Source organism: Bactrocera dorsalis, chromosome 3, assembly GCF_023373825.1.
Source record: "Bactrocera dorsalis isolate Fly_Bdor chromosome 3, ASM2337382v1, whole genome shotgun sequence".
Classification (NCBI taxonomy): domain Eukaryota; kingdom Metazoa; phylum Arthropoda; class Insecta; order Diptera; family Tephritidae; genus Bactrocera; species Bactrocera dorsalis.
Window position 1 is genome coordinate 2,054,327 of NC_064305.1, and position 26,615 is coordinate 2,080,941.

The window sequence follows — 26,615 nt, forward strand, 5'->3', positions numbered from 1 at the left end:
GGTGAATTGAAAGAGTTTTCCATACAAGCAACAGATACCGATGGTTCAGTTTGTATGGCAGCTATATGCTAAAGTGAACAGAACTGAACAATTTTTACAGAGATTATGCAGATATTTTAGACAATAATTCTTGCCAAATATCATGAGGATATTTGTTCAAATAAGAAATCTTTCCATACATGTCCACCTGTCCTGTACTTCAAGGGCAAAAATATAAATAAATGAAATAAAATAAAATAATATACAAAAATCACACCTTGATATTCTTTATATAGTTTAAGAACCTGAAATTGCATTCCTTTATTCCTCATTTAGCGAAATCTCACATTTCTCCGCTCCAAGAGCAGTTCATTCATTCTCAATCCGCCGGCCATCAAATTTTCCGTATTTTTCGTTTTTGTGTTTAACAAACGCGCATCTGCTGTAATTCATTTTTATGATACAACTTTTCCATCTTCCATATTATTTATACGGATTTATGCTCCATACATGTTTCTACCACCTTCACTACATTTAATTATATACATATATTTGTCGCGTATGTGTGGCACTGACATGTCTTACAACTGCGAGGCACCTACACAAATCCGCTACACACATACAAATACCGCACTTTCATTGACGCCTACACGCGCACATTCATTGTCAGCTTACTTGCGCATACATTTGTCACCATACAACCACATTTATATGCATATACTTGCACCGACACACACACTCATGCGACAGATGAAGTGAGTTCATAACCGAAATTGAATTGAATTCTTCGCATTGACACTTTTATTAGTTTGTTTGCAATATTTCATTGGTAAATAAATTTATTAACCTCGCAGGCCGCAACGCGTGCATATATGTAGGTGAGGGTGATGTAGCCAACAACAACTACAAATTGTGCTACAAAATGTCTGCAGCTACTCAACATTTCACACCGTCGGCAGTTGCTGATTATTTTCAATAAATTTTTGTGCCTCTTGTTTCTTGGGGCATGCCACATTTCTCGATTTCAATGTTGTTACGTTTAATAGGCATGTTTTTGATTTTCTTTTGCTGTTGTTTTCGTGTATTTTCGTGTAGCGTCGCATATATGCGTGCTTTACCTTGCTGTCACTCAGTCCATTTTCCCCCGGCACTCGTCAACGTCGCGCTGCTGCGACACCTGTCAATTCGGCATGAACAAAGTAGTGAGGCTCACTGTTTGCCTCACTCTTTTATGCTTAGTTTAACACATTCTGTTCTGGGAGTTCTTTGCAGTTTTTTTCCGAAAGCGCTTAGCTCTGCTGCTTCCATACTTTGCGTGTGTATTTCACTGCTTTGTACTCTCGACTTTTTCAGCAACTTTTTGCCAAAGTTAAATAAATTGCCTGCTTGTTGCACAACGTCAGTGCTAATGCAGCACCAAACTCCAGAAGAATCTCCTTTTGGCTCACGGCAGAGTGCTTCCTGTGCTTGTTTCTTGTATTTCTTGCTAAGCGTGTGCGCCAATACGTTTGAGAAAAACTGCTTTGCGCGCACCTGACAGCGTGCTAAGTGCTGAGTTTCGCACTTTCTTTGTGCCAAAAACGTTTGGAGAAGGCAAGTAGCTGCAAAAAAGCCAACAAAGGACGCGTATGTGCGCTATGTAAAAGCTGACGACGAAAAAAAGTAAATATGTTGCTATTTTTGGTACGCTAACAATTATTTGAAGACACTAAAGCAGTGACAGCTGGACCTAGCTGCTAATTTTCTAGTTTGCTTTACTTGAAAAGTAAACACATTTTGTGGAACGAACCAAGCTTTTACCACCTGAAAGCCACACACAAGCACACGTCCATGAAAGTGTCTTACTAGTGAAAACTTAAACTAATTTTTAACGCTCACATATATGCCTGTGTCGTCGTCAAGCCATGGTTCTCCCATTACAAGGCGCCGCGGCGTATGAGCAACATTTTTTGTTTAGTATGCAAAATATTGCCTTTGGCAAACTTTTCAACACAGAATTTAACACGGAATTCAGCATTATGTGTGGAAACTTTGCACAACCGGCTAATGCCAACACGTGCGCACGAAACGTATGCATGTATATGTATATGCACGCACACCAATGAAGGCCATATCAGCGACATGAAATCGATTGACTTTGCGCGCGCGCTCATTTCACCGACAGACTCATACATATGTGTGTGTATGTGTGTTTTTATACTACTTTTTCGCGTCAACTTCATCGGGCGTTTGAGCGCTGTGCAAAGTCACAATAAAGAAATCGTTGTCACGTTCTATCGAGGCATAAAGGTGAAGCACACATGCACGAACACACACATGCAGTGTATTTTGTGTTTGGCTCAGGCGCTGCTCTAACGGCCAAGTTTGAGTAAGCACCGCAATCGAACGGCAGCGCAAACAATGGCAGCCAACACAACACAATGAAATGCCAGCAAATACCAGCGAACAGAAGTCAAATGTCAAATGAATGCCAAACGAAATAAAACGACAACAACAACGCCAAGCTCACGGCGTACGTGCAGGTGTGCACTCAACGGTGTTGGCCTCACATATGCAGCATATGTGTGTGTATGTTCTCGATTTTTGTTTGTTAGCTAAAGTTATTGCCGCCATTTGGCGTGTTCAAACACTCTTATATATGGAACGTACGTGTGTGTTATTTATTCAGGTGCGTCAATATTTTTGTATGTAAATCGTCCGTCGATTTAGTGAATTAGATAAATTTGGGCGCACAATTGCTCACGCCTCGCACGCTGAACGTTGTCTGGCAGCTGATGCAATTACTAGACGTTTGTCTTGTTAGAAAATGGCTGATCATTTTTGTTCTTCAGATGGACATGAGGCATAAATATTGTATGCGTGTGAGGACAACTGTGGAGTTAAGTAATCTTTGATATTGTAATGTCCCTGACTCAGACGTCAAATTAAAGTGCGCGATTGACAGTTTGTAAGACACGTCTATGGTGACTGTCTGAGTGGTAATCAATAACAATTATTTTACACCTCATTACAAGACAGCTGCCAATTATTTTCAGTGTATTTCGCTGAAGTGATAAATTTTCTTGCTTCACTGTCAGCTAAGTTTTCCGCACTCATATAATATGATAATGTATAAAAATATATAAAAATTGTAAAAAATGTTAACTGCATGGAAGCTATATTATCTTCTACAGATATATTTATTACAGCATTAGTGAGTATAAAAAGCGATTTTTAGCAATTAGGCCGTTTAGTTTCTATGATAGCTATATACTATAGTGGCACGATCTGAATATTTTCCTCGAAGATTATTGGTTTGTCTTAAGTATTCCAAATTTCGTGCCGATAACTTCTCATTTAAAAAATGTATCCATACAAGGACTTGGGATTGATCGATCCATTTGTATGGCAGCTATATGCTATAGTAGTTCGATCTGAATATTTTTTATGGATATTATACTGTTGTTTTAGGCAACAATCCATGGCAAATTTCGTGAAGATACCTTGACAAATAAAAAAATTTTTCATACAAAAACTAGATTTGGAGCGGTCAGTTTGTATGGCAGCCATATGCCATAGTTGCACGATCTGAATAATTTCTGCGGAAATTATTGATATTTCTTAAATAATAATATGTGCAAAATTTCGTGATGATACCTAAACAAATAAAAAAGTTTTCCATACAAGTATTTCAGTTGCATTGGTCAATTTGTATGGGAGCTATAGGCTATAGTGGCCCGATATAGGCGACGCCAACAAATCAGCAGTTACTTCGCGAGAAAAGAGTATGCCCAAAATTTTAAAGCTATATCTCAAAAAATAGTTTAAATAAAAACATGGTTAATAGACTCAGCTCGTCACATTTGTCATTAACGCCAGCCTTTCCATCAATTTTTACCTCCAATAATTATGCCGGACATCAATTTTCATTTATCACAAATTTATTTTCAATATTCACGATACGAACTGCCACACTACTGCGCCATAGCTACAAATGTGCCGTTGTATGTGCCCAGGTGACTGTCCCCAGGCGAATTAGCATTATTGGCCAACTTATGTTCGCATGTCAAGTGAGTGTGAATTTGGTTTGTTAAGTCTAAGTAGAACTTAACTTTAGCTCGTACACAAATGTATAAAAAAACCAACAATAACAACAAATAACAAGAGCACACAGCATATGTGTGCGTATGTGCTTATAAAGGTAACACAAGCATACTTAACAGTTAAGTTGTGTTCGGGTCACTTTGCATAATTCAGTATTAATAATGCTGTACAAGCATAAAAGTTGTATGTTTTCAACAAAGCAACAGAGTTGTGCACCATTACGCTTGCCACACGGACGTTATGGTATGCCCAAGGGATGCGAGCTTATTATTAGTGAAGAGTGACCAGGACGACCCACCGGACGTATGAGTAACATGCGTGCGTAGTAGGCACTATTTGGCCCAGAGACGAGTTAGGTATGGTGTGACAAGTTGCCTTTTGCTTTTAATACCTTCTAAGTGCAAATGCTAAGTGAAGCGCAAAAGGGTTGCATAGCAGACCAGGGGAAATAAGTAGTAGTGCATAGACATGTAAAGATAACAGTGAACGGGAGGGCAAGTGTGGGCTATGAAAATAGCTTGCTACCGGAATTAGCATAATTTAAATGAAATGTTGCTTTTAAAAACGCCTAAATATTTAAAATGGTCACTTGCACTGGCAACATGTGACGCCCCTTTGGCGCACGTGTAATGAAAAGTATTGCATAACTGAGCAGCACTTAAAAATTATTAACAAATTCATACTTTATGCACTCACGAACATGCAAGTTATTTACTAATACCACACACTCTTCTTCTTTGCAGTATGGCGAACTCTCGCTCACCACCAATCCCGCCTTCAGCCTCTACAATACGCCGCAGCGCGCGCCAGCCGCCCAACGTCCCGTCTACACCGCACCACCGCCGCTGCTCTCCACACGTTCGCCACCCAACATCTACACACGCATACCCGGCCGCTCCTACCTGCCCGCCTACGAGACGCGCACCTCACCCACCTCGCCCTACGGCTCGACCACCACCTGCACCATACCGCTACTTAGCGGCCAATCCAACGGCTCTCTACAAACGAACAGCAGCACGCTGGGCAGCACTTCGGGCGGCGTTGGTGCCGGCGGCATGGGCGGTGGCAGCCTCACTAGCAACGCCAGCAGCGGCATGCATTGCAACACCTTGCCACATCCGGGCGCTTTGCAGCATCATGCCTCGGCGGCCGCAGCTGCCGCGGCAGTGGCATCCATGACGACAAATGGCATGCCCTCGGCGCTCACCTCATCGATGACATCGGGGAATATTAGCCTGGCCGCAACGCAGTCGCTGCTCACATCGCCGCGCACACATAACGGCGCCGGTGTGGGGGGCGCTGGTGGCGGCTCACTCGCTGGCATGAGCATGGGCATGTCGGCGGCTACAGCGGCGGCAACGACGACCGGCATGCCATTACTCAACTCATCGTCCGCGTTGCTGGGCAGCGGCAACTATGAGACAGTGGCCTCCTGAGAATTACCGAAAGATGACATTAAGTGTCAATTTGTATGCATTGGGGGGAGTAGTACGTGTACGAGCAACGCGGAGCGCACCACAATCGTCTAGTGGGACGACGGTGCACAAATGGAGATGCGGAGGCGTTGGAGAAAATGCCGTTATGCGGGCATTGTGTAAATTACTTGTAATTTAAATATTTAGGAATAAGGCAGCTGAAGCAGGTTCACTTGTGGCAAAACGGAGGCCGAGCAAGTGGCGAAAGCAAGTGTGGTGAGTTTTGAGCGTGAAATTTAACTTTGACTTACTTTCCGAAATTATATGCGCGCTTCGAAACAATTTTTTGTAGCAAAAAAATTCAGTTTCTGTAACATTGTTGAACTACTTGCACAAAGTACCTTAAGTAACTGCTAAAATATTTTTGTAGAATAAAGTAAATTTTATATATTTAATGCAATTATTTTCTTGTCAGTTTGCACAAACGGGTTTCTAAATTCAGTTTTTATTACAAAAGTGTGCAGAAATGCCCGAAATCGGCGCGAATTTTGCAAAGTGAACAAACATATACAAGACTTCCAAATAAAATACGTAGTTAAGTTATAGAGTATAACCACTTAGTGCGATATATGAATGTATGTGTGTACTGTAAATCATAAAATGTACTTTAGATCTAGCCAACTACAACTACAACTACAGCTAAGGGCAATGCATTTATAAAACAAGTACCTTTACGCAAATCATATATAAATATCTATCTGTGTGTAAAAACGTCTGCATAAAGAAAAACCTAAAAATGTTTGTAAGCTTAAATGGAGCTCACAGCGTTGGCTTCACGTATATCTTTTTATAATTATTTTTTAGATTTTTTTTATATTTTTTTAATTCTGTTATCTTTTTTTTATTGTTTGCATATCGATAATTCAGTATCGAGTGCAATGGTTTTTTATCTTCGCGCCAAAGTGTAGGCAACGATTTTTAACTGAATTGAATTCTTATTAGTTTATTTCCTTAACAATTCCCATATTTATTTTCTTGTTTTTTGTATTTAAATTTTTTTTTTTTTAACTTTTGTAAAGTTTCAAAATTTTTTGTTTGTTTTTAAACTTTTTGTTAAAATAATTTTTTAATTGTCTTTTAATTTCATAAGTTTTTATTTTTTTATTTATGTATATAAAATATAAAAAAAATTTTTTGTTTTAAATATTCTAAATAATAAATTTTATTAATTTTTTTTAGTTTTTTTATTTTTTTTATATCTTTAATTTTTAAAATTTTTGAAATTTGTTGTAACGGGTTTAATTTAAAAAAAATTTATATTTCTAAAATGTTTTGTACCGGGTTTAACTCAAAAAATTTTGTTAAATTATTTATTATTTATTAATTTTTAGTTTTTTTTTTACTTTTCTTTTTAATTTTTGAAAATTTTAATTATTAAAAAACTTTTTTAAATTTTTCTTTACATTTTTTTGTAATTTTTTTTTTAGTTTTTTTTTATTCTGTTTTTAATATTTTAAAATTCTGATCTAATTTTTTTAAACTAGTTTTTTTTTATTTTTTTTTTTAAGTTTTTAAATTTATAAAATATTTTGTTGGCTGGATTAACATAATTTTTTTTTAAATAATTCTGTTAACATTTTTATTTATTTCTTTCTTTTATTTTAATTTTATTAATTTGTTCTTTTTTCAATTTCTTTAGTTTTTAAATTTTACTTCTTATGTGAATTTTTTTTTAATATTTAAAATTTGTATTTCTTTACATATAATATTGTTGGTCAATGTTTTTTAATCTTCTAAATTTTTAAAAAATTTTGTAACTGGTTTTACTTAAAAACTCATTTTTTAATGTTTTTTTATTATTTTTAATTTTAAATTTTCTATTTATTTTATTTATTTTTTTTTTATTTTTTATTTATACTTTTTAAATTAAGTTTTTTAATTTCTTTTATTTTTTTATTATTTTTAAATGTTTGCAATTATTTTTTTTTTTTTGAATTTCCATTACCAGATATTGTAGGGTCTGCACATAGCAGCGAAATCACTCTGTATGCCGAAGCTAACAAGCATTTTATAAACAGAATTTATTTAAAAATTTAAAGCAGAGCCATAAATAATATATGTGTGTATATAAAAAACTGCAAAAGTCACTTTTAGTTACAAATATATTTTGCAAAACTATAAAATACGCGTATTAGTGGTGGCTAAGATTTTCAGAATAACGTGAGTCCTCAAAGTATTTCAAAAGCAGTAAAGGTAAAAAGTTTGCACCCTGTATTGGCAACGAACAAAAACATTGAACAAACCTATTGAATGACAAAGAAAAAATATTCAAAAATCCACTAAAAGTTGCAAGTTTTGAAGACAATTGGCTGTCACCAAAGTAGCCAAAAATATTTCAGGACGCCACTACTACCAATACAAATAGTATTTTTGCACGTAAAGGCCTCAGTGTGTATATAATTGTACATAATATCTATAAAGTCTTTCATATAGTTACATAGCGTACAACAACTACAACATAATATAAAGTATAAATGAAGGAGGTGTAGACCTTTAGTTAGCCACATTGAACGAAGTTACAACATAACAGAAAAGACTAAATCTTGCGCGAATACTATGTACTACAGCAAATACATAAAAAAATCCAACTTTAGCATATATTAACGAAAAAAACACTAAATAAGTCTAAGCAAAATAAGCGAACAACAAACATTTAATGTAAAAACTGTGCTGCATTCTAAAACTAAACGAAATTCAATGACAAAGTGTTGAGAAATATTTTGATTTTATTTAAGTAAAAATCATGCTATATATATGTCTATATATATAGTATAACAGTAGCTAAAGAGAAATTCTTTTCATTTACATGCGTTAGCTGAAAATTAATGCGGACAAAATCACAGTGAACAAACTGAAAACTACATTTAAACGCAATTTAAATCATATACGCTAAAAAAATTAACAAAAATATATAAACATACGTATATATGTTTAACTAAAAGCTGTTAAAAGCAACTAAATAAAATACAAACAAATCAAATAATCTTTTCTCCCGCCCACAAAAATTGTAACTCGATGAATTTTTCTACCTACAAACCAAACAAAAACAAAAAATATATTAAAAATTACAAAAACACACACACACACATAGAAAAATATGTAAAGTTATGGACAAAACTCGTATTGATTGTTGACTAGTTATGCAAATTTTATATTTATTGCTCTCAAAGTTTTAGCTGAACGTATGGTTTTTGGTGAAATAAAGTGCTTCTTCTCAAAGAATATCTAATATTTAAAAAAAATCAAATGAAAATTTCCAAAATACAACAAAGCTCTTATGTGTATGTGTAAAGGATATGCCAGGCAAATATTTTTTAAAATCAAGTTAAGTTAAATTCGTAAGAAAGTCTATGGCAGCTGCGTGAGAATTACAACAACAAAAAATTATTATGGCAGCTTTGTGAGAATTACAACAAAATATTATAAATTGAAAAATTTAAAATTAAAAAAATTCGAAATTAAAAATATATTAGTTTGTTTGTATTTTTAACACTTAAACGCACAACTTTAAAGCGTACAATTATTTTAAACTTAAAAGTTAAGTTAGACGTAAAATCATATTGTAGCTATATTTTTAAAAAATTTGCTGTTTTGTGTAAATATTATTATTTTATTTTTGTAATTTATTACTAAATATATAACGAGTGATTTTTTTGAGGTTAGGATTTTCATGCATTAGTATTTGACAGATCACGTGGGATTTCAGACATGGTGTCAAAGAGAAAGATGCTCAGTATGCTTTGACATTTCATCATGAATAGACTTACTAACGAGCAACGCTTGCAAATCATTGAATTTTATTACCAAAATCAGTGTTCGGTTCGAAATGTGTTTCGCGACAAATTTTGTTCAGCGATGAGGCTCATTTCTGGTTGAATGGCTACGTAAATAAGCAAAATTGCCGCATTTGGGGTGAAGAGCAACCAGAAGCCGTTCAAGAACTGCCCATGCATCCCGAAAAATGCACTGTTTGGTGTGGTTTGTACGCTGGTGGAATCATTGGACCGTATTTTTTCAAAGATGCTGTTGGACGCAACGTTACGGTGAATGGCGATCGCTATCGTTCGATGCTAACAAACTTTTTGTTGCCAAAAATGGAAGAACTGAACTTGGTTGACATGTGGTTTCAACAAGATGGCGCTACATGCCACACAGCTCGCGATTCTATGGCCATTTTGAGGGAAAACTTCGGACAACAATTCATCTCAAGAAATGGACCCGTAAGTTGGCCACCAAGATCATGCGATTTAACGCCTTTAGACTATTTTTTGTGGGGCTACGTCAAGTCTAAAGTCTACAGAAATAAGCCAGCAACTATTCCAGCTTTGGAAGACAACATTTCCGAAGAAATTCGGGCTATTCCGGCCGAAATGCTCGAAAAAGTTGCCCAAAATTGGACTTTCCGAATGGACCACCTAAGACGCAGCCGCGGTCAACATTTAAATGAAATTATCTTCAAAAAGTAAATGTCATGAACCAATCTAACGTTTCAAATAAAGAACCGATGAGATTTTGCAAATTTTATGCGTTTTTTTTAAAAAAAAGTTATCAAGCTCTTAAAAAATCACCCTTATACATATGTTCGCAAACAGGAAAATTAGGATTGACAATGCCGCACATCACACAAATGAAAATATACATTTTCAGAGTGAAAACACCGTCGAAAAGTAACAACAACGACAAGCAACAACACCAGTTAGCTGCATATTTCTGTTGGCATTGAAACTCGTTAACATTTCTCCATCAAATTTACTCTGCTCAATATCAATATTGACGTGTTGTTGTTATGTTTCGCTGGAGTTGAGTTAAATTTTCAGAATTTGTTTCACTTTTAGCTTTTCGGTGAATTTGATGGAAACTTTATAAAAAAGACAAATGTATAACCTTCAGTTGTAATGCAATATTTACAAATTTGACCTGCGTCGAGAGGGTTTTAGTAAAAACAGCATTAAATTTTTATAACTAGTTACTTATCGTCATCTAAAATGTAAAACAACCTAGCATTACTTTTCATATATATATATAATTATAATTGATCACTCATGTTGGAAAAAAACTTGAGTTTTGGTTATAAACTGGTTACATATTGGTTATCATTTACTTATATTCAAACAAATTTTAGTTTTGGTTATCAAGTGCTTATATATTGGTTATTATATGGAAGGAAAATCCTGTAATAGAAACCACTCATACTGAAACATAACTTATTTTTTAGTTATAAAATGGTTATATAACGGTTATAAAATAGTTATATATCGGTTATCATACAAATGGAAACAAAATTTTAATTTTGGTTATAAACTGGTTATATGTATTGGTTACTTTTATATATCTAACAGCGATTTTCGATTTTTTTGATGATACATTGTTTTGCATTTTAGGTGACGATATAAATTTACCAAAGAAAAAAATCAATCTTTCTTTGGTTTTAGACAGAGACAAAGATTTATCGTAAATACTACGAGTTTTCCTCCCTCTCTGCTTTTCGGTAAATCATTTCGTTCATGTTGCATGTTTTCAGGCTTAGAAACCTGAAGCTAAGTGCTATGCACGCTCGGTGTGGATTTTTGTACCCTGAAATTTAGAAAATGCGTTAAAATGACCTTTTGAAGCTTATGCTAGACAACCATTTGTCTACTGACAGGAATACCGACTTAAACCAAGCAACAGAGTTGAAAGAAACGTCGCTAATTCAAACATCTAAAGCATAATCAAGGAGATCCACTTTCGTTGCCTACCTTTAGGCTGATCTAATTTTACTATCGTTGTTGCCAAAGCGTTCTATCAGCTCTATAGTTTCAAACTCTTTTGAAATGATGGCCAAAAGTTGTCTTATCTCCAAACATATAGATCAGTTACTAAGTGACTAAGTTTTATTATAATTCAAAAAGATCCTTAAAAGCATTTTCATCACACAAAAGCTATTACGTTCAATATAAATATAATAAATGTAATATTCCACATTTTTCCCATCTCCGTCTGCTGTAAATAGCTAAAGGCATTAAACATTCCATTGCCGCACACACATACCACATACAAGTATATGCGCGCGTATGCAGTTTGAAAAAAAGAGAAATGTTTGTAACATGTTAAATATTTCCGCGCCACTTGACCACCACAAATGCTCGTTAAAGAATTTAATTAACTTAATGGACTAACCTGACCGATGCAATGCTGATAAACTTAAAGTGGTTAAAATAATTATAAACATGTGCCGAGCACCTGCGGTCTGTGCGCAACAAAGGCCAAAGCACATACGCACACACCCACACAAATAAGCAGGTGTTTGCCTTGCCATAATGTACATACACATATGCAAAAGTTGCGAGTGCTTGTGTGTGTGTGTGTGTGTAACCCAGTTAACAGATCAAATCACATTGATTAATTACGAAGATAAACATTTATTTGGCTTTATGGCATTGTATTGTGTAATGCTTTGTACAAATATGCGTTCATGTGTGTATGGGTGTGAGTATATAAGTATATAGGTTTGTATGTATGCATAAGGTGTACGTTTACTTAGCTTTGTGCGTTGACTAACTTATAAGCAATTAAATGTAGATAATAAGCGAACTAATTAATTTATATGCATTTATATAGGGTGTCGCAAGATGAGCACGAAGTACAAAACGAAAAACAAAGAACAAGAAAATACGTTAACTTCGATTGTAGCGAAGTTATAATAACTACTAATACAATAGTTTCCCTGGAATATATTTATTCCGGGGGTTTAGTTTATATGACAGTCATATGCTATAGTGATCCGATTTGAAAAATTTTAAATATTTCTTAAGAAATTTCATTATTGCCATTGTTCATGCAAAATTTTGTGAGCATATCTCTTCAGATAAATAAATTTCCCATAGAAACACCTAGTTCCGATTGTTCAGTTTGTATGACAGCTATCAGCTATAGTGGTCCGATATCGGCGGCTTCGACAAATGAGTAGCTTTTTGGGGAGAAAAGGAAGTATGCAAAATTTCAGATCGATTCTCCCTCTCTTTCTGCCTCTTTAGAGTTCCCACTGACTAAGAGTTTGTCTGAAAGCATTGGAACATCTGCCTCCAAAATATATGTGACGGTATGAAAAAAGTTGAGGCTGTATGTTCCATTTAGGCATTATGGGAATATACATACATATATATGTATATATATATGAAGGTAAGTAAGAACTAAAAAAATATTAATTCGTCTTTATTAACTGCCTCCCGATACCCTCATATATGCACCAATATCAAATTAAGTCACCCTTTATACAATTGTACTTATACTTAGGCATATATAGGAATTATTCCACATTACTTTCAATATTGCTAATGGTATATGCTCATGACTAATCCATAATTGCAGGGTTGTTATTAATTTTTAAGGACATCATCAAGCCAATCGGGTGAGTACTTCAATGATGAGTTAATATTTCATTTGCTATCGATATATGTTGATAGTATTCTATTATAATAATAATAAATTAGTTTAAATATGGCACTTATAAGTAAGTGAGTTTGTGGGTAGTTTCGAAATGCTTTCCAACTTAATAATTTGAATATCAATGAAGAAATTGTGCGATGAAGCAGCAGTTTGAATTTTGTCTGCCTTTCAGTTAAAACAGGGCAGGGTCGAAAATATTCGAAAACATAAAAATCATAGCAGGCTGAAACCTAACGTTAGAATGAAACACAAAATGTCAAACTTTAAAGGAAAAATAATTTAATAAGACCGGAACCCTAGTATTGCAATCTGGCAACTCACAACCTTATCGTAAAGTTTAACGTTTTTGATGTTATACATACTCATTTTTGACATACGAGCGCTACTTCTGTTGTTTACAGAAACTCAAAATATTCATTTCAACCAAAAAATGGAGTGAAATCGCAAAGATTTTCGCGCGATTATTTTTTGCAAGTTACGACGTGTATTGAATCAGCAACAGTGCAACGATGAACTGAATTACATTTTTGGCGCTGAAACTCCTTAAGAATTACTGTTTATTGATGAAATGGTAAATTCAATTGGAGTTAAAGACCACACCAAGCGGAATTTCGCGAGGATCATCAAAATCAGTTCTTGTTTCGCAAACTATTGATGAATTGCGCAAAGAACGTCATGTGATCTTTTCGGGAGATTGATGCAAGTAAAGACATTAGTGGGACCTGCATGTATTCAATATTTCATGATCATTTGATTTTAGAAACAAATTTTTTCACGTTGGATCCCACATAATTTGTGAATCGCTCAAAAACGACCAGTGTCGATTGGCGCGAAACACAAAAGACAACTCTCCTACTAAGAGGAGATAGGGTATATTAGGTTTGTCATAATCTGTGTTACGCACAGAAGGAAGCGTCCCAGACCGAGTATATGTGGAATATAAGCGAGCAGCTGTTCCGAACTAGTTCAACAGTTTTGGAGATATCCATCTGAATTTTTGCATAAATCCCTCTCACCTTAAGAAGTTGCTCATAAGAATCAGAATCAGAACAGCCAATATTGGCTAGATGCCATATGAAATATTCGATCAAAATCGAAATCTTTTATGATTTTTTTTTTTTTTTTGTAAGCTATTATAGTTTTCTTGCCATCAAAGTTAATTCTTTATTATTTTTTTAAACCCATTTAAAACGCTTGAAGTATTTTTCCAACTTTCTTGTATTGCTATCACCACATCTATCACTTTTACTAAGCATTAAGCAGATATGTCTAGAAATGGCTTTTGTATGCGTTAAGCGGCATCCGAATACGAATGTATGCTAACTGAAACTTCTTAAACAATGTGGCCTCCTTGCCTACTACAGAGGCATTTCCGACTGTAATTATTTGTTTAATTGAAATTCTATTTGCTCACACACACACACACATACATACACGGGAGCATTACGAATAAGCACCGCAGGCGCATTACTCACTCCTGTATTTATGAAGCTGGCACTTCCGCCGTACAATGTACGACTAATTGTTTTAACTATTACTAACTACCCTCCACACACACGCACACATGCTTTAGTGCACAAATATACATATATATACATTCTATGAGCGTATATTTGGCTGTGTATGTATGCGAATGGGCTTCAAAACAAATATTCGATAATGAAACGCAATGGCCTGATTTGCCTGCAACATTAAATTCCCAGCATATTTTGCTTTATGTAGTGCACGGCGTTTTTGTTGTTATTCTCTTGTTTATATTTTGTCTAATTTAGTACATAGTTGCTGCAGCATGCATAGTTTAGAGCAAGCTGAGGTTGACTGGCGGTTGGCGTTATTGCCAAACTACTAAGCAAATTTGCAATTGCCAACAAGCGACGGCGTACTTGCCACACACACACACACACGCGCTTATGTGTGCTGCAGCTCAAGCGAACAATATGCTAATGCACACAATCAGGCAAACAAGCAAGGCAAATGCACACAAGTTTGCATGCGTGAGTTTGTGTGTGTGTGTGTGTGTGCTTGCTGCAGTTGAGCGCATGTGGCAGCAGCGCTGTATTATATAAGCAGTGCTTCCCATTTGCGTTGCGTTCGTCGTTAATTGCACCTCAAAGCAAATAATTTGCATCGTTGCATTTAATTGCTAAACGCATTAATATCTCGGTAATATATTTACATGAGCACTTCGCCAATACAATTCGAAGAATGAATGAACGAGTCAGTAAGCGAGTGCCAGCGAAGGGTTTGCAGCCAAGCAGTGCTTAAATGGCGGTGACATGAAAGGCAAAAGAGCTATGCCTAGGTATGAATGCCTCTAAGCTCATATTAACTGTATTATACAACTGTATAATATGTTGTTGTTGCTGTAAGCATAATCTGTGCTGATATTGAGCAAAGCACAGGCTGTGCATGCCTATGTGTGTGTGCATTTACTTGTAATCGAGTCATTATCAATTTGCCTTTATTGAATATTTATTAAACGAAACAATGCGATTGTGCAAATTTGCTAAATTCCTAACGGTGCTCAAGGCAATGCCGAATTTCACATAAAGACACAGCAAAATGCAAAGTCATACCCATGTGTGTGTTGGTGTGTATGTGCGCTTAATCGCCTTGAACTATGGGGCACCTATTTGCATTATTTGCATGTGGCAGTGAGGCTCATGGAGCGAGTGGCCTGAGTTGTACCCGTTTTCAAAGTTACCTGATTTGGATAAGTGACTTACGAATACACATATGTATGTATATACATATGCATATGTAATTTTGAGTATTTCTTAATAATTTTTCAGCTGAATATTTGCTATGAAGACAACTCTAGTTTATGACTAAATTGTGAAAAAGCAAAAAAGTTTTTTAATGTTTTTATTCCTTATAATAATTGTGATATTAGAAGAGGAAGAGTATTTTGGCTCTGTCTAAGCTATTATACCCTTCACAGTTGCCTTTCTTAAGGAAAAAAGGTATACAAATATTTGTAACTTGATTTCGATCGAACAGTTTGAATGGCAGCTATAAGCTATAGTAGTCCAATCTGCACATTTTCTACAGAGCAGTTTGATACGCTACAGTGATCCGATTTTCATATTTTCTACGGAGATTCCATAGTAGCTTTAGAAAGTAACTCTGTAAAATTTAATGAGAATATCTTGTCAAATAAAAAAGTTTTCCATACGAGAACTTGATTTCAATCTATCAGTTTGTATGGCAGCTATAAGCTATAGTGATCCGATTGTGTTTATATCTTCGCAGACTGTAGCGCAATTTTGATGTCTAACATTAACCAAAATTTCTTAAAGAGAAATTGCCAAATCAAAAAAATCTCCATACAAAAACTAAATTTTCATCTCATACTCGAAATTTGTATGACAGTTATATCCTGTGGTGGTCCAATTTTGGTGGTTCGAGAAAATGTGCAGCTTCTTCAAAAAAAAAGGACGGCTGAAAATTTTCAAATCGATATTTCAAAATATGAGTGACTAATTTGTATATATGCAGACAACGCCTATATGTATGCTACGATTTGCTTTAATATTCTTGAGTTCAAGCTACGCATAGCATTTTTTAAAGCTTACTGATAATTTTTCTAAAAAATATTCTCGTATATATACAGATGGACTTAATCGATCCAGCTCGTCATGCTGATAATTTGTATATACATATACTTTATAGGGTCAGCGACGTTTCCTTCTTGCTCTTACATAATTTGTAGCAATTTTAACAAACCCTGTTCAGGGTACATATGTATATAGGTATTAAAAAAAATATATACAAAGTTATAATCAAGAAATTAATTAGAATTATGTTGCAACATAACATCTACAGCACAGTTATCATATAATCCAATGAAATTGCATCAAGTGAAATTGTCATATAAATAGAAAATTTCAATGAATATACAAATACAGGAAATTATGTCGAGTCATGAGATTGCGAATGACTGCACACAGCCTATTATGGAATCATATACAAAATTACACTTAAAATGCAACAATCAAGTATATGTGATAATCAAGTATATGCAACAATCAAATATGTGTTATATGCTGCTTAACACAGTAAATAGATACAAGCATACAGGTATGCTATAAGTTTTTATTTTTGTTGTTATTATGATTTTCATTGTCAACGGAAATGAATAGTTTCCGCTTAATTTCGAGTATTTCGGCCGAAAATGCATATGTATGGGTGCATATGAAGCTTTTTGAGATTATGTGTAGTATACTTTATGGCGCTTTCACCGCAAAAGAAATTAATGTGATACAAAATAATTGAAAATAATGTTATGTTATGCTTCTGGCAACGAAGCAGTGCTCATCGAAAAGTATTTAATTGTACGTTTTGGAAACTTATTGTATGAAATTACCGTTTATTATGGTAGACTATTAGTGAGAGTGAGTACTAACAGGATAGTGAGTTAGCAGTTAGTCTAGTCAATTAGTGTAGGTAGTTTGAATAAGTTTGTGGTAAATTTTCAGCACTTTCATGACAGTGTTTTTCTTGCTTAACATGCTCGACCGGGGGAATTTAACTGGAAGTGTATTAACAGGTCAATTGAAAGGTCTTCGGCCTACCATGCCATTTGTTTGGCAAAATTTATTTTTTTTATTCGACATTGTCAATTGTGATATGCTGATTATATCGACCCTCCAACTGTTCGAGACAATTTTTGTGGTACAAATTGTACATTTCAAAATACACTTCCGTTTCGGCGATGACTTCTTCATTCGACGAAAATTTCTTGCCAGCGAGCTTTCTCTTGAAGTTTAAGAACAGAAAATAGTCACTGGGGACCAGATCAGCAGAATATGGTCGATACGGAAGCGATTCGAATGCCAATCCATGGATTTTTGTTAACGTTTTCACTAATTTGTAATACGGTGCATTGTCTGTCATCAAGATCAACACTTTCTTTTATTTCAAATGTGAAAGTTTTACGGCGATTTCATTCTTTCAATGGTCCAATTACATTATAGAATAGTCGCTGTTGATATTCTATTTCAATGTAGTCAATAAAAATTATTCCATGCGCATCCCAAAATACAGACGCCATAACCCTGCCAGCCGATTGTTACGTTTCAATACGCTTTGGGCTGGATTCATCATGTGCAGTCCACCTGAATGACTGGCGATTATACGGAGTGAAGCGATATAGCCTTATTTCATTCTTCGTCACATATCGACGCGAAAATTTAAGTTTTGAATGCTTGAACGTCTCCAAACACTGCGCGGAATCATCAGCTTGTCGCTGCTTTTGATCAAAAGTGGGCTTGCACGACACCCACATTGCACAGAGTTGTCGTATACTCAAATATTCATGAACGGTATGATCTACAGTTGGTTTTTTTAGAGTGCTTGCTATCTCGAACCACATCAATTTACGGTCATAAGAAATCATTTTGTGGACTTTTTCATTGTTTTCTTCGACAAAAACCTATTTTGGACGCTCATTGTGTTCGACGTCTTCGGTGCTAATTTCCCATGTCTAAACCTAGCATACCATTTCTTGATAGTTGATTTTCCTGGGGTAGTATCCGGAAACTCGTCATCAAGCCAAGTTTTTGATTCTACTTTATTTTGGGTCCTTTCAAAAAACAATATTTTCTTAAGACGCGAAATTCCTTTTTATCCATTTTCACAATAAAAAAGCTGTTCCACTCAAAATGGTAAAATTCATAAAATAATGATCCTACAGGGCTAACTAACCATGACATGACTTTAATTGTGGGAGCGCCCTGATGTTATTTACAAACTTACTTTAGATAATAAATACGAGACGATTTGGCATACTGCTTCATCTATCATGAAAGTATACAGCAATACAGTTTTCTACTGTGGAATTTTAAAATTTCTTTGTATTTATATTTGTGGACTGAACCCTATACCTTGCTTAACAAATACCAAAAAGACAATCCTATTCAAAATCTTCCCACACCTACAGTACAACTTTGATGATCCATTCAGCAAACCTTCCTTTAACCCAATCTGTTTGCAGCAACGCGCCTCAAAGCCAAACGCCGCAATTTAAAATAATTTCCAGCACACCCACATCTGCACATGCATGTAGTAAATTGTGTTACAACGCTGGAATAAAAATATATTCTAAATTTATGCGAACGTGTGTATAAAAATGTGCACATTTCGGAGTGTGTTTCTAAAACCGCCAACCACAAGATATGGCAAATAAAATAGAAACACGCCAAAGTACACGAATTTCTCAATAAAATGAAATGTTAGAAAAATCGTGCAACACACACAACGCCGTGAATTATTTATGAGCGCAAATGTTAAATATGCTGCTTGCATAGCGCACGCCGCTGGGTTTAGCGGCTTCCCTGCGCCACAAACCACGTCACCAACGCGAAAAGCTAAGCCACACATGCACACGTATTTATATATATTTATATATTTACACAGATAGAAAGTGCATGGTATACAACACGCTGGTGCACGCCCACGCACGTCGAACCAGAGCTTGGCAAACGTGCGACGCATTGACGCTGTATTGGTGAATCGGTGGCGCTCGCGAAATGGTAAAACGTTAATTTGCGGATGCGGAATCAAATCAAATTTGTTTCATTTACGAGTTTTATTGCATTTCAAATGCCCAGAGCCAACGCAGTGCCAGCTAAGGCTGAAGCACCCTGTACGCCCACATGCTAACACCTGCCGGAGAGCGGCGCAGGGCCAGGCGGTGATGTCAATGTGGCCAAAAGCATATTTTGTCTGTCAACTTTAGTGAAATCGTCTTTCAAATTTTTATTTCAGCAGTTGTTGTTGTTGTTGTATGCTGCTTGCCACGCACGCATTAGCATTGATTTGTATATTTTAGTGTTTGTGTGCGGCGAGTGTGTGTATGTGCGTGTGTGTTTAGTGGAATGTACAAGTATTTGCCTGCCGTACATCTATTTATATTTGTATTTGCTTTGGTGTTGGTGTTTGCGTTTATGTTTGTATTTATTTGGCTTTCATGTCGGTTGCTGACTAACGGCGTTTAAAAATGAAATGCGTTGCAGTCGGCAATAAATGTTGCACGCTCGCTCACTCCCACCGTTTAAATTGAACGCGATTGAATGGAATGAAATGAAATTGTATTGAATTTTCAAATCTTATTTAAGTGTAGCGTTGCGTTGCATACATAGATATGTATATATGTATATATATTTATATAAAAGTTTACGATAATCGCAGAACTGCGCGTTTTAGCAAAGAGAAAATATAAACATACAGACATTCAGACATTTATTCTTATATATAAATCTATATATGCTTATATATGCTTCTGCAGTCCTCCGTTTCAAGTGTCACGTTCAGCAGCTGACTTCCTTATTCACAGTTATGTCACAAATGTGCGTACGCCTTCGAGTTAATGCACATAAACGAAAATACGAGAATATTTTAAAGAAAAATTACCAGCAGGCTTTAAAAAATGCTGTGCGTAGCTTGAACTCAGCAATATTAAAGCAATTCGTAGCATACATATAGGCGTCGATTATATTTTCAACCATTCCCATCTGAAATATTCATCATACGCCGTGTTACACCCTGACAATATGAAATGAAACTGGCATTTTGTAAAGATAACAGTTATTTAATTATAATTTTTAATAAAAAATTGGAAAAAAAAAATTCCTTAAAGCATATTTCTTTTTTTCGCTCAATAATATTGGGTAGTCGAAAAAGTCTTTTCGCATTTATAATCAAATTTTAACCCATTTTTGGTATAGGTATTCTAACAAATAGTTAAATAAATATGTACCATTTTGAACGACCAATTTTGCTATTTTTCCGCTAGAGACATTATTCGATCAATGTAAAACTTTCTGGTTCCTCGGCGAAAAACTGCGACAATTAATTTTCACAAGCTTCTCTTGAAGCCAACTTTACTCCATTAAGGGAGTTCTGCATTGACCGAAACAAATGGTAGTCCGATGGTGCAAGGTCAGTGCTATATGGTGGATGCACCAAAACTTTCCAGCCAAGCTCTCCCAGATTTTGCCGAGTCATCAAAGATGTGTGTGGTCTAGCGTTGTCCTGATGGAAGACGAAGCACTTTGTGTTGATCAGTTCTGGACGTTTGTTTTCGATAGCTTGCTGGCTGGAGCAGACTGGAGCAGCTCATAGTGGATGATTCCTTTCCAATCCCACCAAACACTCAGCATAACCTTTGGAGGCGTCAATCCTGGTTTTTCAACCATTTGTTGAGCTTCACCACGCTTGGACTATGATCTTTTAAGCACATTATTGTCGGATTTGATCCACTTTTCATCCCCTGTTACCATTTGCTTCATAAATGCTTCGATTTCATTTTGTTTCAGCAAAGAATCGCAGATGTTAATTCGGTCCTTTAAATTTTTCACAGACAGTTTATGTGGTACCCAAACATCGAGCTTCTTTTTGTAGGCAGCCTTTTTCAAATGGTTCACAACCGTTTGATGATGAATGTTAAGTTTCTTAAAGATGTCATGGCTGCTTATGCGACGGTCCTGGTCAATCTTTTCCACTATTTCATCGACTTTTTCAACGACAGGTCGATCAGAGCGAGGTCTTTCACATCGAATCTTCCAGAACGGACGCGAGCGAACCATTGTTGTGCTACATGAACTGATGCGGCATCTTCTCCGTAAGCTTCACAAATTTCATTGGTGGCTTGCGTGACATTTTTCGCTTTTATGGACTAGTTACCAAACTAACCCAAAAACATGCTAAATTGTGCAAATATCAGTCTTTAGATAAAATGGTTGTTACAAAATGAGCACACAAATGTTCTTATTTTTGAAATAATGTCCATTTAATACAAATCAATGCCTTCACTGACACTTCTGTTTCGATACACCAACTCCACTCTGCCTACTAGTACTACAAAAAAATTTCTAAGCCAGCTTTAAATCAACTCAAAGCCTTCACTCAGCTCTAAAGCAGTGAGTCTTACTTTCACTGCACCATAATTTCACAAACACTGTGAGGAGGATTGTGGGAAGAGTGCCAATGGAAGTTTCAACCCGTAGAGTATTCATTAATTTTTTTCGATTTTTGTTATTGTAACTGCCATTGTGCTTGAAAGGTGTGAGCGCTGAACAAAAACGTTGTGCTGCCAAATAGCAGGAAGGAAACAATAAACAGAAATGTGTCATAAGAACAACAACAGCACCGAATACAAGTTAGTTGTTTCAGTTGACAAGCATTGTGCTGGTGATTTTTGTGCCAATATGCCACAATCATTTGCCGTTATGCATGTGTGCTGCTTTGTTTACTTAACGACGATGGCGCTTTGGTGTATTCCTAGTTGTTGCAGCCAGAAATGCATTTATTATTGTATGTGTGCGTGTGTGTGGTGTTTGCAAAGTTTTCTTTCCATGTTTACTTTCAATTCAGTCAAGCAACATTCCAACTCCCAAATGCAATTATTCGCACCACATTGATTTCGTTGCATTGTGCATTTTCAATTTGCATTGAACTAGAACTTTGCAGGTGCGGAAAGTATTATTTCTTTGCATGTTCAAATAGACATGTGGACATATCGGTAATATGCAGCAAGCCTATCAAATTTAATAACCAAATTTTGCTGAAAAAGAAGGTATGTAGCAATAAAACATTCTCCGTTAATCTGATATTCCTAAAAATAGACTCTCTCAGAAGTCATTCAGTGTTAAGGCTTTGTGAATTTAATAGAAGAATAGTGTTATTGAGCTTGAAAAGATGTTCTCCTAATTTTTTTTCACATAAGCTGCCCAGTTTCTTTTAGATAACTGAGACTGTAAGAGTAGTAGAAAGTATACCGAAGTGAAGCTCAATTTACTCGAAAATTCTTAACTTCGGTGTTCCCACTGAACCAAGCCTAATAACTTCAGCTGGTTTTGTGATCTTCTGTATTAGAAAGATGGCCAAAACAAACTTTTTAAAGAGTGCTGTAGAACCAACAAACAATAACAAAAACGTAAAAGAGAGAGTGGTTAGATTAGGTTCGTTAATACTGGCCTGTTGTCACGTCATAGATACACCAACTGGTCCTTAGTGATGCCGAATGGAGGGTCTGTGTAGTTTAAGATGAAGTATTCGGTTTACAGGACGACAAAGTTTTTTTTTCGAACTTTATGAATGACTTAATACCTAAGTTTGATACCTCGTCTCGACTCTTAAACTTCGAAGCTATTAAATACTCAAGACAAGATATAGATAGTGCTGGGTACAGATATAAGAAGTGTTCCAGCGTCTCTATCATGCGAAATTCTCTGCACATTCGGCTCCCATTTGATCCTCTCCAGCCTAAGCCAACCATTTCATCTCTGCTTTCTTCAAGCTGGACATGCCCTGGTGAAATTTTTATATTCCGACCGCCGCTTTGTCCCTCGCTTTTGCCTTCAACACTTCCTTGCTTGGCTTCTTTCGGGGACCTCTCTTGTTCTAATTCTTATTCTGCGTTAATGCTTACAGCGCTTTCTTCGTTCGAGTTTTCATGGACCGCTGCACCTGTGCACTGTAAAGTTGATTTGACAGTAGCACTACAACTTCAGCAACCTGCTCCCGTTGCAGCGGAGGTGTGGCCGTGCCCACCAGTGGTAGCAGCATCGTCTCCCACCGACGTTTGGACCGATATCCTAGTCCACTTAGTTCCTTTGTTTTCCTCCATGTTGAGTTTTTGATTGGGGGGTCTCTACCTCTAGCATTTTCTACCTACCTCAAGGTACCGCATTAGCAATGACCGTTGTATTACCCATTCACTTACTTCTGAGGATGTATATAAAACAGTCCATTATTAGGGGATAATTGAGAAAATACGTCAGATTTCGCTAGGAATCGCCTGCCTGCAATGTTATGACTCTGACGGAAGCCAGCTTGTGCCCAGTCAACACGCGGGCGGAGAATACAGCTAAGAGGAACTTTTGCCGACCGACCTGGCACTCAATGTACTATATGTATATGCAGTCGCTTTCTGGCAGCCCCTACATCCACTGCCTCCTTGTTTTTTATAACATTCTCTGACTTAAAGCATTATGAGGTTATTTCTTTGATTGCCGACTGGCCATCGATGCGTATATGAATCCTCTTTATGCTGTTTTCGAAATTCTTGTCTAACTCAGCCGCTTTCCCAACTACAAAGGCTTCCGTCTGGAAGATACTGATGTATTTCGAAAGCTTGAGGGGTCGCTTTAAATCGAGCTTTGAACAAGAGCTTCCGGCTCCGACTCCATTAGTCATTTTTGATCCGTCGTATAGATGTTGTAAGTCTCGCTGGTCAGTCGCAAGGTATTGAACCATCCACCCTCCTTTAGTGGGACCTAGAACCTTCTCTAAAGCACCTGGCTATGTGGTCTAATTTGTCCACCAGCCTCTTTCTTTTTTAGATATAGCCGAAGGTTCTTTCATAGAATTCATCTTATGTCGCCAGTCTTGGTAAAATAAAACTCTTGTATAAAGTTTGTTCTTCTATGTTTTGATCAAGTCATTGATTATAATACATCAACTACCATAAAACACAATGTTTGACTTGGGCAAGAAGTTGGCCTTTTGAGGCTTCCTGTGGGAAAGCGAATCCCAGCTAAAATATTTCATGCAGATGATCATGAAATCGCCAACAATTTCATCCGACAAAATAAGCCATAAACCGTGCTATTTTGCATGCTAACATAAATTAAGCAGCCAAGTCAAGGGTGAAAGGGACCACGGTGTAACAAGCAACAACAGCTAGGCAACGGCAATTTCGTAACCATTTGAATGCATTAAAAGTAAAATATGCTAGACGCGCTGCCACCGGAACACTGGATTGCAAAGGTTAAGTTGTTGTGTCAACTTGAATGGATTACATTTGTGCGATAACAGTGTACCGAGTAAACCTCTGGCGCACACAGACACCTACACAAGCATCCAAAGAGATAGTTGCCTTGGCAGCGCACCTTTTCCAACCGCCGGAGACGGCAGACAGCAAGGAGTAAATGTGTGCCCTGCAAATAAAACAAAACAAGTTAAAACGAAACAGGGCAACAGTAAAGTCTACCAGCTTACTACTCGCTACATATATTTACGTAGTTATGGAAGTGTGCGCAACACAAAAATAATAATAAGGATGTTTCCTCAATGTCCTTCCTGAATGATGTGGCTGAGCAGACAGTAGCGCACCTCGCTTTGCTTTCTTGCTCTCTACTGCTCTTCGCCGCTTAATAATTAACTTCCTGCGAATGCAAGAGGGGGAAGGCAAAAGAAAACCCCGTTTGTAATTCCCAGTGGAGCCGGAGGAATAGCTGTGAAAGTTATAAAAACTTGTTGTTGCCTCATAAATCTTGATTTTTATGCCACCAAGAGGCTGCCTCGCCAAACGAGCGCCTTTGCCTGCGATCACAGACGCACACAGGTGCTGTTGTCTTACTATGAAAATGCTTTCTGTTGTTGCGCACCGCCTTAACAACGTCTTTGTTTTTGCCGGACAACCCACGCTGCTTGCGCCACTCATTTATTGCGCACATTTTTTATGTTTGCTCGTTTCCTTGCCGGTAAGCGGATTAGCATCCTTTAACACATCCTTCTCTTTAGTGCGCATAAAGTATGGAAATATAACAAGACGTACTCACGAGGCCTTTACTCTTGAGGGATGGCCTACGCTCCCCGCTCGCCTGGCCCCTTAGTTGCTACTTGGGCTACATTGGTAGCGCTCCTGCAAGCGGCTGCACGGTAATTTATGCACATAAAAAGGGGTTGGTTGACCCGCAGTAATGGCTATCAGTATTAGCGACGACTCGCAACAGACACTCAAGAGATACTCGTCCACAGTTGACCACTAAAGCAGCAGCAGCAGCTGCTTTGCACTTGCCTCTGGCGGCACTTATTTTCGTGAGCTTATCGACGGCGACGCACTGCTGTGCTGTCGGTGAACATAATTTACGTACAACGCAGCCGCTGGTGGTCAAAATCACTTTCTTGCAACACCGCGTTCTTGTGTGTGTGGGTGTAGCTGCAGTTGCACACACATATACACGAATAATAAAGCGATTTGCACTCTGCCCAGGCAGCGTGAATCAGCGCCACTACTTATGTACCGGTCCGTGAGGCTCTCTCACATATGCGTTGCAGTATTCATTGCTACTTAACTTCTGAGGGCGGAGCACATGTATGTGTGTGTGTGTGTGTGTGTGGGGTAGTGTACATATGGAAATGGCATTAAATTTGATTTTCTCCCTCCATCGGCCGACGCTGCCACCTCCTGCCTCACTTATGCAGTACTGTTTTTGTAATTCTCGATCCATTATTTCCGCTCGCTTTTTGTTGCAAGTTCTACGCTGTGTTAATACACATATAAATCTGGAATTATCAACGTGAACTCTACTTTATTTACAGCTGCTTATCAATGCAAGCAAACATGCATACACACATACATTTTTACATATTTGAGGCATATATGTGTTTCTGCAGAAATATGTTTGCTGGAGCAGCTTACTTGGCTGCATAAAAATGGTGTCGAATGTCGCACAGAAAACCAATATATATTTAAGTGCACTCATACTGTTGCAAGCACAGGTGCGCTGTCGGTATTTGTTGAGTTAAAGGTGGATATTTGTCAGCATAAATCCATTGGATTGGAAACTTTTATAAATTTATTCTGTACCATTTAATCTGAATTCATAAGAACCAGACAACTTCAGTAGATATTAAAAGGCT

The 26,615-nt window shown here is 36.7% G+C and overlaps 1 protein-coding gene across 1 annotated transcript in view; it reads left to right on the forward strand.

Moving 5' to 3' along the window:
* The window catches only part of LOC105230208 (uncharacterized), a 155,079-nt gene extending 148,583 nt beyond the window's left edge, over positions 1–6,496 (forward strand). Inside the window, exon 13 of the mRNA XM_049452993.1 lies at positions 4,806–6,496. Within this exon, the coding sequence (XP_049308950.1) occupies positions 4,806–5,498 (693 nt within the window). The 3' untranslated portion in view covers positions 5,499–6,496. The remainder of the gene's footprint in view (positions 1–4,805) is intronic.
* Positions 6,497–26,615: the final 20,119 nt, after the last annotated feature.